Source organism: Prosopis cineraria, unplaced genomic scaffold (genome assembly GCF_029017545.1).
Source record: "Prosopis cineraria cultivar Desert tree isolate PC_DT_omini unplaced genomic scaffold, ASM2901754v1 PC361, whole genome shotgun sequence".
Classification (NCBI taxonomy): Eukaryota; Viridiplantae; Streptophyta; class Magnoliopsida; order Fabales; family Fabaceae; genus Prosopis; species Prosopis cineraria.
In genome coordinates, this window is record NW_026555688.1 from 33,547 (window position 1) to 51,121 (window position 17,575).

At 33.4% G+C, this 17,575-nt stretch overlaps 1 protein-coding gene across 1 annotated transcript; it reads left to right on the top strand.

Moving 5' to 3' along the window:
* Window positions 1–220: 220 nt before the first annotated feature.
* LOC129296595 (protein LHY-like) lies at window positions 221–11,143 on the top strand. The gene is given in 11 exon segments (XM_054935178.1): window positions 221–480; window positions 834–859; window positions 1,066–1,251; window positions 1,515–1,626; window positions 1,822–1,883; window positions 8,644–8,865; window positions 9,028–9,406; window positions 9,503–9,913; window positions 9,916–10,130; window positions 10,133–10,393; window positions 10,486–11,143. Coding segments are annotated over 9 exon segments (2,091 nt in total). The 5' UTR covers window positions 221–480; window positions 834–859; window positions 1,066–1,212; the 3' UTR covers window positions 10,876–11,143.
* The last annotated feature ends 6,432 nt before the right edge of the window (window positions 11,144–17,575 follow it).

Here is a 17,575-nt window from a genome sequence, read left to right on the forward strand (position 1 = left end):
TTAAAAAAATTATTGAATTAAAAAAAAAAGAAAGTGCTGGAAAAAAATAAGGGAAAAGTGCAAAGGTAGGCGCTACCATCCCAGCCACTAAATTATCGCCACCTGGCACCATCTCAGGAGCCTTGGTTGCCTCAACGAAGAACAGCCCCTAATATTTATGACACCAAAATATAAAAATAAATCCACAAGAAATTATAGTGGCTGAGATTTCTCCGCACTCTCGGAAGCTGCTTGTTTGCCTGTTTGGTTTGGAGTTTGTTTCTGGTTTCTGGTTTGGTTCAGCTCCTTTACTCGGAACTCTTCTCCTGCTTCTCCTGATTCTGCTACTGCTATCTTTCTCCGATTCGAAGTCGCCGTCAGATTCTGATTCGCCATTGCCTGAAATGGGTTCCCCGGCCAGTGTCCGGCTGAATTCATATGTATGATCGTACTCATCACCCAGACTCATAGTCCTCTTAATCACCATGGCTTTGTTTAGAGGTAACTTTCCTTTTTCTCTTATTTTCCCTCTTTGTCCTCCTTCATTCGCCCTTTTTACCTCCCTTTTGGTTCCCGAGAAAGAAGCTGCATAACTATTTTGTTTCAACAATTTGGTCCTTATTATTCACTGTAACCTGGATTTAGTAAAGAAATATATCATTTACTCAATTCTTCAAATTTGAATGATTTATTTTGAGTTGCTTTGTGGTTACATTTTCTCGGCAACCAAACACGAGGGCTGATATTCTAGTCACCATATAATTATTTACGGTGACGGTATTATGAAGTGAGGACAAAGATAGTTGTTGGATACTAATTGTGTTTCACCTCTCTTTGTTTTCCGGGTTTTAAAGGTTTTGGCGCTGTCGAGTTCGTTTTGGTGAGGATTCTGATTAAGGAACTTTCTTTTATTCTTTCGGACAAGCGTCTTCTTATTGCGGTGGATTCTTAAAATTTTAATATTGTCTGATTATTTACATAATATGTATCTTTTTCCTGGGTGCATGTGAACTTGAATGCTTATTGCTTCTGATACGAAACAGAGACGGATCTCTACCTATTCTTCTTCCTTTGTTTCTTTTGCAGTAGCATCGCCTTATCAGCTTCTTATTACATTCACCACGGCTTTACTATTTACTGTGTTCCATGTCACAAAAGAAGAAAGGAGGTGTTCCTTTTATCCACTGCTGGTCAGGGAAGATCTGAAGCAGCGCCAGCTGCACAGGCCCTGTAATGGACGCATACTCTTCTGGAGAAGAAGTAGTCGTTAAGGTAAGGTTATTTAGAGATATACATCGATGATTGGGATAAATAGTTCTTGACAATTCTTATAGATGGAGCGAGTTTAATACTTCTTCTGGAGAAGAAGTGGTCGTTAAGGTAAGGATATTTAGAGTTATACATTAATTGGGATAAATAGTTCTTGATAATTCTTATAGATGGAGTGAGTTTAATGCATTCGGAAGCTGCAATAATTTGCTGCTAGAGGATTAGAAAATTATGATACTGTCTAAGTAGATTGCTGGCGCTTGCAGACAAGAAAACCATATACAATCACAAAGCAAAGAGAACGATGGACAGAGGAGGAGCATGATAAGTTCCTAGAAGCGCTAAAGCTCTATGGAAGAGCATGGCAGCGCATAGAAGGTAACATTATGCATATTTATCCTTTTGTTTGTTTCTTCATATGGAGAAATTTGATTAGAGCTGTCGACTTATAAGTTGTACTGATTTGTTCCTTTGAAATCTTCTGTCGGGAAATTTTATCTTTCTTTATGTACTGTTAATTTAAATTGTATTCCCCCTTCCTCCCTTTTTGGTGTAATACTTTTTGCCGTGCAGAGCATATAGGAACAAAGACTGCTGTGCAAATCAGGAGCCATGCACAGAAGTTCTTTTCAAAGGTCAATGCGTACTTCCTCATCTTGGCTAATATGTTAAAAGTTTGGTTCCTTGATCGATCTCATGCTTTCTCCTTATCTGCTGTTGAATTATTTGATTCACTTCAACCAATGGAAGTGTCCATTGAGCTGTACCAAAAATAAAAATGTATCTGGATCGGTCGGCTTGAAACTACAGTGAAATCTCAAAATTCAGATATAAATAATTCTAACAAAATGGAGATCTGTATTGTTGAAATTCAATTGCTGTGGAAACAGTGGCACTTCTAAAGTAAAACCTTGAATCTTCTTTTGAGACAATCACGGAAACTTATTAAAGAGGCTTGCTAGATTGTTAGATGATGATACTTCAAGCAACGGGCTGGGAACGTTAAACTTTTACTAGTTGACCTTGATAAATGCAACTTAGAAAACAGAAAGGAATGGAGAGATAGACAACTTTTTTATTTTATTTTTATATTCTGGTGTTAGTTGATGAAGATAAACGAATGAAAAGTTTTTGCAACTATTGTATTATGTATTGGTGTATTTGTAATTTTAGATGTAGATTTAATTTTGACTTCTCTGGGAATTTAGGGTTTAGGTATTTGGCTCTTGGAAAATTTTATAAATACGTTGAACTATGTTTCTCTTTTTCCTACTTGAAGGATGATATCTTGAGTCCTAAAATTGGACTACTCATGCCAGTGGGATTAGGGCTGTTTTAGTCACCTACACAAAGCTTAGTATCTGTCAGAGGTTTTCAGTCATTGCATTTGAGTGTATCTCAATAGTAATTTGGTGATTATTCATCTTCCCTTGTTTTCCTCCGTTCTTGTTGCTATTATGATTCAGATAACAATGTACCGTTGGCATAATTTATAATCAAAGCTGCCAATTTACAGATATAATCAGAATAACCTGAATTAGGAATCATTTGGTGGTACTATATATCAATTTTAAAACCAGTCCTTCTCTTGTGAAGATAAATCTTTTATTACTAGGATCTGCTTGATAGATGCTCATATCTCTGATTTCATGTTGGTTAAGTAATTAAATGAGGGTTTTTGCTAGCTTTGAAAACATCAAACTGCAGAGTTTGTCCAGTGATAGTTTTGGTGTAAGGACTAATGAGGACTGTAGGGTTTTGGTTCTAGCACATGTCCAAGGTGATATCAAAATCTTGTGTCATTCTAATTAGTGATAGAAGCATAGATGGGTTTGTCTCTGAGTTTTTAGCAGCTATGGGATTTATTGTAATAATTCAGTATTTGTGATTTAAAATGGTCGTTTGCTCAGATATATTCTCATAGATCTACAAGAATCACCTTTGAAAGTTAATTAAAATCCGTGTCCAATTGTGGTGCCATCATTTATAGGTCTAATAGAGGTCAGTGGCATGCGACATGTATACTATTTGAAAAAAGGTAGATTGGGTCCCATCATTGTAAGGATGATAACTATTTTGTCCATCCATGGAGATGCGTGTTGTGTTGGCCAAATTAAGCTCTGAAACTTTGGGATTGATTTTTGTAGTTTCTAGAAAGATTACTACTTAACATGGAGGAAATATAATGTGGGATTTTAAAATATCAACTTTCCATCTTTCTAGGAAAACTAGCAAAATAGACTTACTTGGAAGTTTTTGGAAATGTTTGAGAGAAGGTAGTGCAAGTAACATTTCTCTTGCATGTATTTCATTTAGTTGTCATGTGAGATTATTGGAACAATAATTGAAGACTTCTATAGTAGTTGTGCCGTTTGTTTGATCCCTTCTAGGTCAATTTTTGAGGGCAAGAAAGCAGTTAAGGCAAATATGTAACGAGGTCTCTATATTATGTAGTGGTAGTTAAAGATGATTTTAGTCACCCAATTCGAGAGCATTTATTGCCAAGACATATGGTACATGTTAGTAGTTAATAACATTCCTAAAAGGCTGGTAAATGATAGAGCATAATGGCATCATGCAATCCATGTAACTGACCTCACCTAGTGAGATAAGGTTTGTTGTAGTAGTAGCATCCTCCTTTGATTATACAGTTAAATTTGGCTCCCTTAATTTGTTGCCACATTATAGAAACTTCCCTTGTTTTATCAAATTGCTATAAGAGCAGCAATATGATATGGTAGTAAATGTTAGGCTTTAATGGGATAGCAAGAGAATAAAGTTAGAGTAGCAAAGATGAGAATGTTGAGATAGATGTTCAGATATACATGTAAAGACAAATTTAAAATGAGTGAATACTGGAAAAGTTGGACGTCGCTCCTATTGAAGGAAAAATGGTAGAAAATTGTTTGAGATGGTTTGGACATATACAAAGAAGATCAAAGGAGGCACCTGTGAGAAGAGTGGAACAGATAATTTTGAGCCTTGTCAAGAAGGGTAGAAGAAAGCTAAAGAGAACACTTTTGAAAGTTGTTGAGCGAGACCTTTTAATTAACAATATTTCTAAATGCTTAATAAATGATAGAATATAATAGTGTCATATAATCCATGTAGCCAATCCCACCTAGTAGGATAAGGCTTCTTCTTGTTATTGTTGCATTATAGAAACTTCCCTTCCATATAATGCTGTTAATTTTACTGTACAATATATTTCCCCTGAAAACATAACACACCCTGAAGGATAGTATAATAGTAAAAATAAAAAATTTCTAATCTGTTTAAATACCTAAATTATTCTTTTTTTAATAAAATGTTTCAAACTAGAGAACCTGATGCAAAGTTCCAGTAACTCTTTAACAAGACTTAACAGCATTGTGATGTCATGGGAGGTTTTTGTAATTTGACTATGCTTCAAGTGAACTAGAAGAAATTTCCCTACATTGAAATCCAGTGACACATCAGTAGAGTGACAGTTAGATTAGTGAGAAATATGGTTGGCTTCCAAATTAATAAATGACCACCCCCCACTATTTTGGAAGGCAGTGATTGATGAAAGTTTCTTGCTTATTCTGATTTCTTTTTAGTTGTATTTTGTTCATATTTTGAATGAAAGTTTATCAATTCACATTAAAAAAAAAAAAATAATAAATAATATCTTCCAAGGCTTTGAGGCTCCTAAGTCATATGGTCTGAATATTGACTTATGGTCATGAAAGATAATCTTTGGCACCCAAAAGGATGGTTGGAGTTCAGGGACTTGGATGCTGGCATGCCAGGCAGCAGGATTAGGTTGAATAAAATAATTTGAAGTTTAATTAAGGAGTTTAGAGGATTGTTCGCTAGCTGTGATTTGATCACAGTCCAGAATCAAATGACCACTACTGGAAGATAAACCTGTCAAATGAAGAGAGTGGAATTGTATCATAAGCCTTTAGTCAAGCACATAACCATATTAACTCAGATCTTACTGTTATTAAATACAATGAGAAACAAAAGAGCACTGACTCGTCTATACGTGTATGTTGTTGGCTTAGATGAAGAGGATCAGGGCTCTGATTACTTTGCTGCTTGATTACTATAAGGGTTCTGATGAGTAAATGAAACAAACAGAAGTTTGAGTGACCGAATTGGAGCACTTGTTAAGTAGACTAATTTGTTAATAGACTGAGATTCTTGTTGATGCTGCAATTGTGGCTCACATTCAGCAAGTCAACTACTGAGACTACTAAAGCGGGCTTCACCTTATTAGCTTATGTAACAATAGATCTCAGCCACAGGCCCTACATTTTTTGACATATGGTTTATGTGCTATGCTTAAGGCTTTAACTATATAGAATTGGGGATCAATCTAGGGTTAAAAATGTGTTGACTTAACTGTTATTTAGGCGTCTTCAGTTTTGAAAAAAGTTAGGGTCGATTGCTTAAATTGAATCCACAGTTGTGATCAAGATGTTCAGAAACAAACATTGTTTTATAAGAAGCAAAAAGTGCAAACAGAATTTCATTAATTCAGTTCAACCTCATCTCCTCTCAGAGTAGGCCTTGAGATCATAATCCCATCCCCTCTTTCTACAAGTAACCTTAATTGATGTTAAAATAAAAAGATCAATCATAGTACTAAATTAATAAATATAACAGTTAGGCTAGTTGCTTTGGCAGAATTGAAGCATACAGAAAGACATTAAAGCATTCAAGGAAGTCATTTCACTTGTTGCTGAAATTTGAGTGCTGAGAAGGCTTCTGTTATTAAGAATACGGGAGCAAATAAGTTAATGTTTACTCTCATTCTCCATATTGACAGATGCTGAAATTTAATTATGGAAGAATGTAGATTCTTTATAACAGGATTAAGGAGCTTTAAGTTAAATGTATAAAGTTTATTGCCAGTTAAAGCTGAACAAGTGGCAAAATGCTTTAATAATTTTCCCACTTTAATCAAGGGGGGCTGGTTTGGCCAAGTAGTCTATTTGATTGCTTGGTCAAACCAGCCCCCCATTTTTTGTTTGGTGGTGCTCGTATGCATGCCATCTTGGATCTGTAGAATATTATTGTGTGCCAAAGCTATAATAGGTAGGAAAAAAAATTTAAATCCATTTTTACCATAATTCTGATGAGTGTAGAGGTCTGTGTATACACTTATGATGTACCATTGCAACTCTGAATGCGGCCTTTCATGGTTGATCTTACATGAGATCAAATGGAATTAATATGCAAACAGCCTAATAGGAATTTTAATAGGTCAGCTTGGAGCCTAATAAATAAGTTATGATTCTAATGGGCTTACCTGTCACCCATGAAAAACATTAAAACCAGGGTTTATACTGCTAAAAGAAGATGCCATCTAGTTATTTTTTGTGTGAATGGCTCCGGCTGATATGCAACTTTCCTCTATCACTTCCATTTGAAGAATCACGAGTGATTTAGAAAGTTGGGATTTTTTCCTGACAAAATAAATGAATTCATTGAAGGACTTTTGGATTTGTTTCATTGCTTGAGAACAGAGGAGTTGAAAGTAAAGCATATTCAACTTTCCTTAAATTTCTATTCAACAGAATAATCTGTTGCTGGCATTGAACATGTAGAGTTGATGTAATAATCAATAATCAATAACAGAGATGTATCAAGTCTAGAATCTATGAAATCCATTCACAAAACAGGAATCTTTGTTAACTTCTTTATTGCATTGATTAAATAAAGTTGAGGTTATAATCAATGGTAGAAATATATCAGGTCTAGAATCTATAAAATCCATCCACAAAAGGAATCTTTCTAAACTTTTTTATTGAAAGTTATATGTGAAAAATGTCTGAAAGAATTAATCATGCATAAAACCTGTAATGTGGCGAAATGTTGCTGCAGATTTGTTAGATCCCAGATGCTAAGTATGAGATTTGAGTCTCATATTGAAGTTATGGGATTCTGATGTGAGGGAAATTTCTAGTATCTGGATACTGTCTCTGAATGTGTCACCTCAAAGAAAACTGCGAGCTGACTATATGGAATTCATCTTATATAAATGAAGTGTGCCTGTTTTGGTACTTTTTGTCAACTTGTCATTTTAACCCTCACCCCAAGGGAAAAAGAAGAAGAAGAAGAGTCATTGTTGCATGTTTATAGGGAGAAAATGAAGGGAAAGGGAGAAAATGAAGAGTCAATTCATCTTATATAATGAATTAATTGGATCGGGGATGAATTGAAGTTTAGCAGGGAGGAATTGCTATAGTCCACATATTCTGCACAATAGAATCAGACCTTTACACGGAAGTATGCAGCATTGGGTTACATAAGAGAGAAATGGCTGAATGAAGATGATAGAACTTGTAAATAAAAATAATTTTGATGAGTTGACTGCGGGGCTCGCCAGAACAGTCTTTTAGGTAGTTACTTTCTATATTGGTCTTCAAGTTAAGCATGTGAAAGAAGGATGCATTAGATTGAAATGCAATAAGGAACATCAGAAGGAGATAGTATTTCTATAGCGGTTCATCTTGGGCTATGACATGTAATCAGATATATTTTACAACTGACTGTCTCAAAGGTTTAAGATTTTAGAAGGTCTTGGAATTGTTCTCTCTATATATATATATCTCATAAACACATCCCTTTGCATGAAAACTGTTTTAGCTTAAAGTACAGAGAGAACATAAATTCACAGCAACTTGGTATGATCTAATAAGGATAGCAAGAATATATATATATATATATTTTTTTTTTTTTCCTGATCAGAAAACTGAGTAAATTCTTAAACTTGCAATAATAGTTTCTGTGAAAAGGTCAAGATTCAGTAGATATTTATGCTTACTTTCTAAGATGTACAAACTTGGGTACAAGTTAGATTCCTCTCAAATCTCTTAGCAATTTCTGTGCTGTCTCAACAGTGGCAAGCAGTTTCTGCAAACCTTATTAGATCATATGGTCATGAATGATGAAGTTCTGGGGACTGTTCTTTGACCCCTACTCTTTTATAGTGATTATTCAATGTAGCTTCTGGCATTAATAACTTGACGGCAATAGCTTCCTACTCATTGTAGTCTACAGCAACATTGTTGTGCAACTTTTTTCATTAAACATCTATCAGTTTTCAGTCCTCCAACTCGTATGGATGATCCTTGACTACAAATCAGTTGATTTTTTTCCAAACTTGAGTGGAGAAGGTTTCAAAATGTTTTCATTCGTTTGACTTTCATGTAAGGTAGTTTTTGATTAAAAAAACCGTATACCTAGTTTATCGTCCATTCAGCTAAAGAATGCATTGAAATGTCAGTGTTAATCTGACTATTTATAATTCAAAAGAAGTCATTTTAAAACACACATAACAGCTAATGCACAAACGGTCCTATTAGTGCTTTTGAAATTTCATTTGCTGAGAATACTATTACTATTTATTTTCACTTCCAGTTGGAGAAAGAGGCCCTTGTAAAAGGTGTTCCAATCGGACAATCTATTGACATAGACATACCTCCTCCACGCCCCAAAAGAAAACCAAACAATCCTTATCCTCGGAAGACTAGTGCTTGTGCCCAGACATCACATGGTGGAGGAAAGAATGGAAAACTTGTGCCGGTTTCATCTTCACACTGCAAACCAGCACTGGACCTGGAGAAGGAACCACATCCAGAGGTTAATATTTCTTTTTAATCTTTCTCGATCTCTGATGATTTTACCTTTCAGAACAATAAATAATTGTTCCTGTTTTATTAAAAACATACTGTATATATAAGTCAAATCACTGTAAAAGAAAATAAGGACGATAAGTGCTCTAAAATATTTGCCATTTGCCAGGAGGCACCCTGTTCCTTAGTTACATCAGCAGACAAGAATTCAATGTCAGTGCCACTGAGAAGTCCATGCACCTTAAGGGAGTTCATACCCTCAGCAAAAGAATTGATAAGCCGGGATGAAACAGATGAATCTTTTGTCACCACTGAGCTAAAAGAAAATCAGAAGTTGGAAATAGGTGCTGAAGGGAAACGCACAGAACAGAGTAATGGCACAGGTAAAGCTTCCAAGTTGGAAGATTCTGATGCTTCACATGCAAAATCGGTTCAGAGTAAGAAAACAGATTATCTCAATTGTGCTTTGACAATAGAAGGGATGCAAGGAAATCATAACTACCCTAGACATGTCCATGTGCACGTTCTTGATGGGAAAATTGGAACAGGTACTCAAAATCCTTCCCAGGGTATGTTGTTTCCAGAATCCATGTTTCAGCCCATGGGTGGGGTTAACGGGCAACCTAATATTTTCGCAAATGCAGCTGCATCAAATGCAAGTGGAAGTCAAAATAACTCAACACAATCTTCAATTCATCAATCATTTCCTGCTTATCCTCCCCCATTCCCACAAATTCACCAGAATCAAGATCACTACCAATCATTTCTTCAAATGTCCTCCACATTTTCAAGCCTTATTGTCTCCACCCTGCTTCAAAACCCTGCAGCACATGCTGCAGCAAGTTTTGCTGCTACGTTTTGGCCCTATGCAAATGTAGAAGCTTCTGCAGATTCTCCAGCATGCTTGCAAGGAGCCTTTCCATCTAGGCAAATTGGCTCTCCTCCAAATATGGCAGCTATTGCAGCTGCTACTGTGGCTGCTGCAACTGCATGGTGGGCAGCCCATGGACTTCTTCCTTTGTGTGCCCCTTTCCATTCTGCTTTTCCTTGTCCGCCGCATCAGCTGCAGTAGTTCCATCAACGGACAATGGTGAAATACCGGCAGCCAAAACAGAGCAAGGTGGTGAAACTACTGTTCGGACTCCCCTGCAAAATCAGGATCCAGAATATGCAGATGCTCTTCAAGCTCAACATTCAGCTTCTAAGTCACCAGCAATTTCTTCATCAGAGCCAGAGGAAAGGGGAGATGCTAAGATGAATGCTTCATCAAAGCTACTGATCATGAGAAGAGCAAAGCAAATTCTGAGCACCTTGACCCTAACAAAATGAAAGGCAGAAAACAGGTTGACCGTTCCTCATGTGGTTCTAATACCACCTCTAGCAGCGAGGTTGAGACAGACGCACTAGAGAAGGATGAGAAAGGGAAAGAGGAAAACAAAGAACCTGATGCAAACCGATTAGCTATTGATTCCAGAAATCGTCGTGCTAGAAGTGCCAGCTGCCTTCCTGATTCTTGGAAGGAGGTCTCTGAAGAGGTATTGTGGTTTCTGATCCCCAAGAAGTTTTAATGCAATAAATTCATTTCTTGCTTTCCATTCTCATATCATTGTATCACCGTTATTATCAGGGAAGGCTGGCCTTTCAGGCTCTCTTCTCAAGGGAGGTGTTGCCACAGAGCTTTTCTCCCCCACATGACTTGACAAATCCGGATCATCAGATGGAGAAAATTGAGGATAACAAGCATAATACGGATGATAAACTAGACAACAGCAAGAAACGCAGTTCTGACTGTAGAGGAGCGGAGAAAAATCTGTCATTCATTGAAAAACACAATGAGGAGGAGATACTGCTAACCATAGGGCTTGGACAAGGAAAGCTGAAGGCTAGTCGAACAGGGTTTAAACCTTACAAGAGATGTTCAATGGAAGTCAAGGAAAACAGGGTTGGAACTACTGGCAACCATGGTGAAGAGAAAGGTGCCAAGAAAATACGCTTGGAAGCGGAGGCTTCAACTTGACACGTGATATTGCATGGAAACACATGGAGGAAACCTTGGCTTTCCATGCTATTTCTAGCTCACCCACGTGTATATTCATGTTGTTTATTACCAATTATGCTGCTCACGAAACTCGTCGTGTAGATGTGTGTACTATATTAAATTTCTACATGCACTTGTTTACTATCCTGAACTGATGTTACTGCAGCTAAGAACTCCGCTAAATAACCTTAGATAAGATACATTGAGACTTCACCATTAAGTAATTTATGAGTTATCATTCAGCTAATACTACATGTTGTTGTCTAACGTCTGTGAAATAGTTCACTTGAAAAAAATCTCTGCCCAGGTGATGCAATTCTCCAAGACATGACTCGCTGCTTGTAAGTCGTTTGTAGTAGCCGAGAAATAATATTTGGTGTAATGAAGTGCAAGTGCTTTGCAGTTTGCATGAATGAGTTCTAGGTATGATTCTCAATCTAATGGGCCTTTTCATTTTATATAATTCTCATTAGGATTTCACTCTGTGACGTAATTCATTAATTTATTTTACACCTGAACCAGAATATTTGTTTCTCTTTCTCTTGGGATATTGAAAGTGCTCAGATAACACCGGCTCCCCCACTCTTTCTTTCTGGATTCTTCCCCCTCATACTACGTATTTATCCTAGATGGCTAGATTTATTTCATATTTCTAGACTCTTTTTCATTGATAATTTACAAACTATAGAAAACTCTAGGGTAATGGGGAAACAAATGCATGGCCGCGAATGGCATAATTACAAGAAGGTAAGGGAAATCTGGAATGAAGCCACCGATTTTGGAGAATTATTTGTAGCATGCGTGTGTCGTGGATATGTGGTGTTGGGTGGCAGCAAGTGTGAGTGAGAGGTGTGTTGAAGAAGTTATCATGTAATTTAGTGAGTGATAAAAATATTGTTCATTGAGATCTTAGTGTAGCGTAGGAGCCAACGGAAAAAAAGAGAACACTTCAATAAAAAATTATATCACTCCTTCATGATTCGCTATAATATGAGGGTCATTTATACTAGCTTCAAATAGATAAGAAATTAATGTTAATGGAGAGTTTATGAAAAAACTTTATTCTAAATCGAAGGCTGTGGAAATTAAAAGTATTCATTAAAAAAATATTTATTAGGAGCTTATAAAATTATAAACACTTATTATAACTTATGTGTAGGAGAGTTATGAAAATAGTAGTAGTTATGGTGATAGGCCATCCAGCTCCGTCTCACAGCGTTTCAAGCCATCACCATTCACCACTTAAAATACATGCAATAGTTGAATTTTCAAATTGCTTAAAGATTGTATGCTTAATTTTGATTTAATGACAATTACAAAATGATCGGATAAGTTTGGTTTTAAGAAAGCTGTTGTTTAGAAAATGTTGAACCTGACCTACTGCTATCTGTGAGTCGAGTTTCTAGAAAACAGAGAATCAAAACATCAAGTTAGGATTTATATATTTGGAAAATCAAAACAGAAAATCGATAAATTTGAAAGAAGTGAAAATTATTGCTCAAAATGAAATGATATATAGTATACTGTTGAAAATGGAACGTTTTTGTTTTTGTTTTTGTTTTTGCGAGCCAATGAATCACTGATCACGATAAAATGCTATTCTCATATCCATATATAAAAAGTAAAAATATATTATCTTGTACCATATAGGGCTTGAGTTTAAATCTCGATCAAAAAAATAAAGTTATGACTCATAAAATGGTGTGATTTGTTATAAAATTTAATATTTTTAATATTAAATATTAAAATTCACATTGATTGACCCTTATTCATGATATTACTACAATGCATGGGGAAGAACTAGGGGATTGAAGGATGTGCAATAAATATTATTTCAGATTCGCTAGATTAATTAAAACCCATGACGAAATTTCTTCAGCTAAAATAGTTTATGTGTGTGTGTGTATATATATATATATATATATTTGCAACTCTCTGCTTTTCTTTTCTTGAAAAATCAAATTAAGATAAACAATTTAGGATAAGGTTGATTGCTTTTTTTCAGAAAGAAAGGAGAAAGGTTTGAATCATAAGAAAGGTGAAAATCACGGGCAAACAGTGGACCAATGCGTAGCTTTCTTGCACATAATTAGGGTGTTGGTTATTAAGGAAACATTGGGACGAAAAGGTAATAATGCACAGAACTGAAAGTTTGGGTTAAAAATAATTGTGTTCTTCAACTATTCACAAACGCATATTCCCATAAATATTTAGAGAAAAACACTCTTATTACTCATAAATATGAGTCTGAATCTAAAATCTCATTTCAGGAGCATTATTTCTCCGAGAGATCTCTTGGCCCTCAAAAGTTGGTTGAATGGTATAGTTAGGTAAATTCCTGCTTAAGTATGGCTGATTCTATAAGCGATATTTTAATTATCATTTAATTATATAAAATTTATATAAAGCTCTACCATTTATAAATTACACAAGAGACTCACCTAAATATTTCCAGAACATCATATGACGTGGGAATAACCCTCGAGGTATAATGTCTCAATGCAGTGTGAGAAATTGAGAATTTAAAGTTTAGAATCCTTTTCTGCTTTTTGTAGTTTAATACTTTTTTTTGGTTAATTTGTCAATTACTCTTATCCTCATATCATCCCAACTGTGTTTCACCAAACGCATCTAACGAAACATTAATTAATACCTTAATTTCACCTTTTTCAGTTTCACTCAACTATTTCATGGTCAAAAAGCTTCACACAACAATTTTTTTTTTAAAAAAAAATTCCACGTCCACTGTATGAAAATACAGCACTCCAAAAAAAAAAAAAACCTTGCAGCACTTGGTTTCCATTATTTTTATGAAAGATTTTAAATCATACAGCACTCCAAAAACACCTTGCAATTACTCCTCTCAACAATACTTTGTTTTTATTACTATTTACACATTCGTCTTCACTTCTATATGAATGACTTAATACACACGCACACATTAGTCATAGTAGATTTTTTTACGTCACCTTTGTGAGGGATGTAAAATTAAGAGTCGTGAAAAGTGAACTTTTATATTGGTAAAAACTAGATTTGGAAAAAACTTTCTGGTTAACTACGAAAATTGCCACCATTTTTGCCGTCGGTTTTGAATTTTATTGACGTAGAATACCCAGGTTGTTGGGTTAATTTACATATATTCTTTTGCTCAGGAAAAAAAAAATACACATAATTTTGTAGTAGTGCTTGCATGTAATAACATATTATCTTAGTTTTACACATTAGATTTCATTAGTATTTTGAAGTTTTTATTGAATCATATAAGACATATATTTTCCCCATGTTTTTATATGTATAGCAGACTTTTTATCAGACTACAACAGTACAAATTTTTTTTTTGGATTAAGATATAAAAATACCTATCAAGTGGCTAGTCAGAAACATCCAATAGCCTAAAGTAAAAAAAAAAAAGATAAAAATACTTAATATTATCAGAGTTGGTACAAAAGTAATTAAATCATTAACTTTGTCATAACACCATCAGTTTCCGATGTTTAATGTTGACTGTGCTTGCTAATGTTAGTCTTTGCTGATGCGAACTAAAAAAGGGACAAAAATACTTACAAAATTATTGGGCAAGAGCATTTAGTAGCCTTAAGTGAGAGAAAAGGCAAAAATATCCATAACATTATTGAAATTGGTGCAAAAATGACCAATTCATCAAATTTCTTAAATATTGACTATTTAACTGATATCTAAATAAAAGTTGACTATTTTTTTGTTGACGTAATCAAAAAATATTTCATGATTAATTTCTAAAGAGGTTGATCAATGATGTATCCCATCAATCTCATTTTTTTGCTAATGTATTCCACCCCCCTTCCTTTCTCCCTCTCCACTCATTTTTTTTTGTTTGTAAAACTTGAGATTCAACACAATGAGAGAGGTTATACACAATCAAAGATCAAGATTAAGTATACCCCCTACACCGCCTACTTTAAGAACATTATTACAATTTTAAGCAATTTCATTCATGATAAATTTAAAATTCTCAAATTGTTTTGATCACTATTGCAAAGAAATGGGCAATTTAACTTAATATTTGATTAAAATGATATTTTCCCACATCATATTTATATGATAACCAATCAACCTCCATAGAATCTCACTTGATAATATTTTTTATCCATATCAATGAAAAAATGATTAACTTCTGCTTAAATGTTAACTAAACAATTAAGATTTAAGGAATGTAATAGATTGATCATTTTTACATTAATTTTAATAACATTATGAGTTTTTTTTTATTTTTTTTCACTTTAGATTACTAGATACTCCTGGGTGACTACCTGGTAGGTACTTTTGCATTGTAACCCTTTTTTTACCCTTAAAATGCTAATAGAAATATCGACGTCAAGTTTAAACATAAGTTTGCGATTTCATTAATAGAATATGCCATTAATTTAATTTAATTGATTTATCATTTTTTAAAAATAAGATTGCATAAAAAGGTTAATTTAATTTATTGACAGAAAATAATTATATAGAAGTTAAGTGTACTTTTCAAAACAAGAAAGGTATCTATTGTCGTTGAGGGTATGAGCAAGAAGGATGGGAGAGCTTATTTCCAGTTAGTGTAATTTATGAGAAATTGATCAGAATATTGTATTTTTAATTGTAAGATTCCCAAAACAATATCTTTGCTGATCAATAAAAAAAAATTATGATGAGAAACTGAACTATTCACACTTTAAGTGTTTTTGAATTCCTAAATTTTATGTAATGCAAAGGGCTATTAATTATTTAATAAGTTGAAATTTCAGATAATTTCTATTATCTTTTAATTTTGATGGTTGTTATAATTAAGATCTTAATATGTGTGTGTGAGTGTTTTCTTCAATTGGATTTTCTTATTTAAAATTATAAATAATTATTAAGTAAGTTACAACAATGGGATGATTTAGTCTATGTGATGGGTTTAAATAAAAGATAAATGAACACTCTGAGAAAATTATAATGAAAAGAAATCAACCAGAAAAAAATGAATTAAAAAGTGACCAACTCCAAGTAGAATAGCATGCATGTCTTATACTTAAGTTTAATTTCCTTTCATATATATGATTCAAAAAATTGAATGTGATTGTTCCATAAGTTGATTTTTTTGTATGCATACTACTATTTATTTATTTATTTTTCGAAGTGCTGTATGTTTATTTTCTGAATGTTGGCGACACGAATTTCTTATAAAATTATAAAAAGTAAATAAAAATACAATAAATTTTAATATTGTTATGAAAAAAACTTGTAAGTTATCACCATATCATGCAATATCAAGCTTTTGGCCATGATCATGCAATATCAATTTGAGTTTACTTTTGTATAATAAGGAAGAGAATATTCCTTGTCCTAAATAATTTATCTTCCTCATGTTGTAGTAACTCACTATTACATTTTTTTTTTTCATATAATATAAGAAGTGAATTTTGTGTATCTCTCCCAAAATATGAAAGATAAAAATAAATTTCTCTCAACTAAATAACTACATATTTAAGGATTAGAATTTGAAATTTTAACCACTTACTCAAGTGATGTGAGTCCTTACTATTCACATTAATTTTAATTAATAATTGCATCTTTTAATTACATATAAATGGAAATAAAAACTCAAAACTAACGTTGAAAAATGAAACTTTAAAAAAAGACAAAATTCGTACACTGTTTCACCAAAAAAAAAATTTGTACACTGAACCGGCAATTTATCCTTTTCACGTGCATTGAGTAAATAAAACTCGAGTTTCAAGCTAACACCCGCAGCTACTGCGCTCTCCAAAGACAAAAAATGACTCCATATAAACAAGTTTGAAAATATATATACATATATAATGCTTCAGTAAATATTGTCAAAAAATTGCATTTTATACGTACGTACATACATACGTAGGATATTTGCAAATAGATTCACGTAATTATTATGCTTAATTATGATTTTAAAATTATGAGAGAATGACAAAGCAGTCCCAAAAAGCTCAATTAATTTAAGTTAGGTCCTAAATGTTAAATTTTAAAAATTTACAACTTAATTTTTTGATTTTGTAACTGCGTTATGATGAATTTATAACTTATTTTTTAAATTTTAATATGGTTTAAAAATAAAAAAATTTCTATTAAAATTTGAAATACAAGTTACAAATTCATTACATTAAAATTGTAAAGTTAAGAGATTAAGTTGCAAATATCTAAAATTTAACACTCAAGACCTATTTTAAATTAATTGATTCTTTTGAAATCTTTTTATCATTCTCCCTAAAATTATTGGATTGATATTCATTGCTACTCAATTCTATTGGTATATTCAAATTTTTAAGAGATTTATTTATAGACAATTTTTATTATTCCCCTTAAGCTCTCAGAATATAAATTATTTAATCTCTCATATTTATAAGAAGGTTATAGATTTGTATTTCTTATACTCCTTTCATTTCAAATATAAGATATTTTTACTTACATACACCTATTAAAAATATATTAATTACATTTAGATCATTATATTTTTTTTTTAAATGCGTTTATTTGAAACAAAAGTAGTATAACGTTTATGTGTAAATGATTTATGCAAATTAGATGGAGTCTTACTCCTTGGATATCCAAAAAGGAGAAAAAGATGAAGAAGTCTTACTCGGCACATCAGTATAGAAATTAAGGGCCTGTTTGGAAACCTGTTTTGGGAACAGTTTTCTGT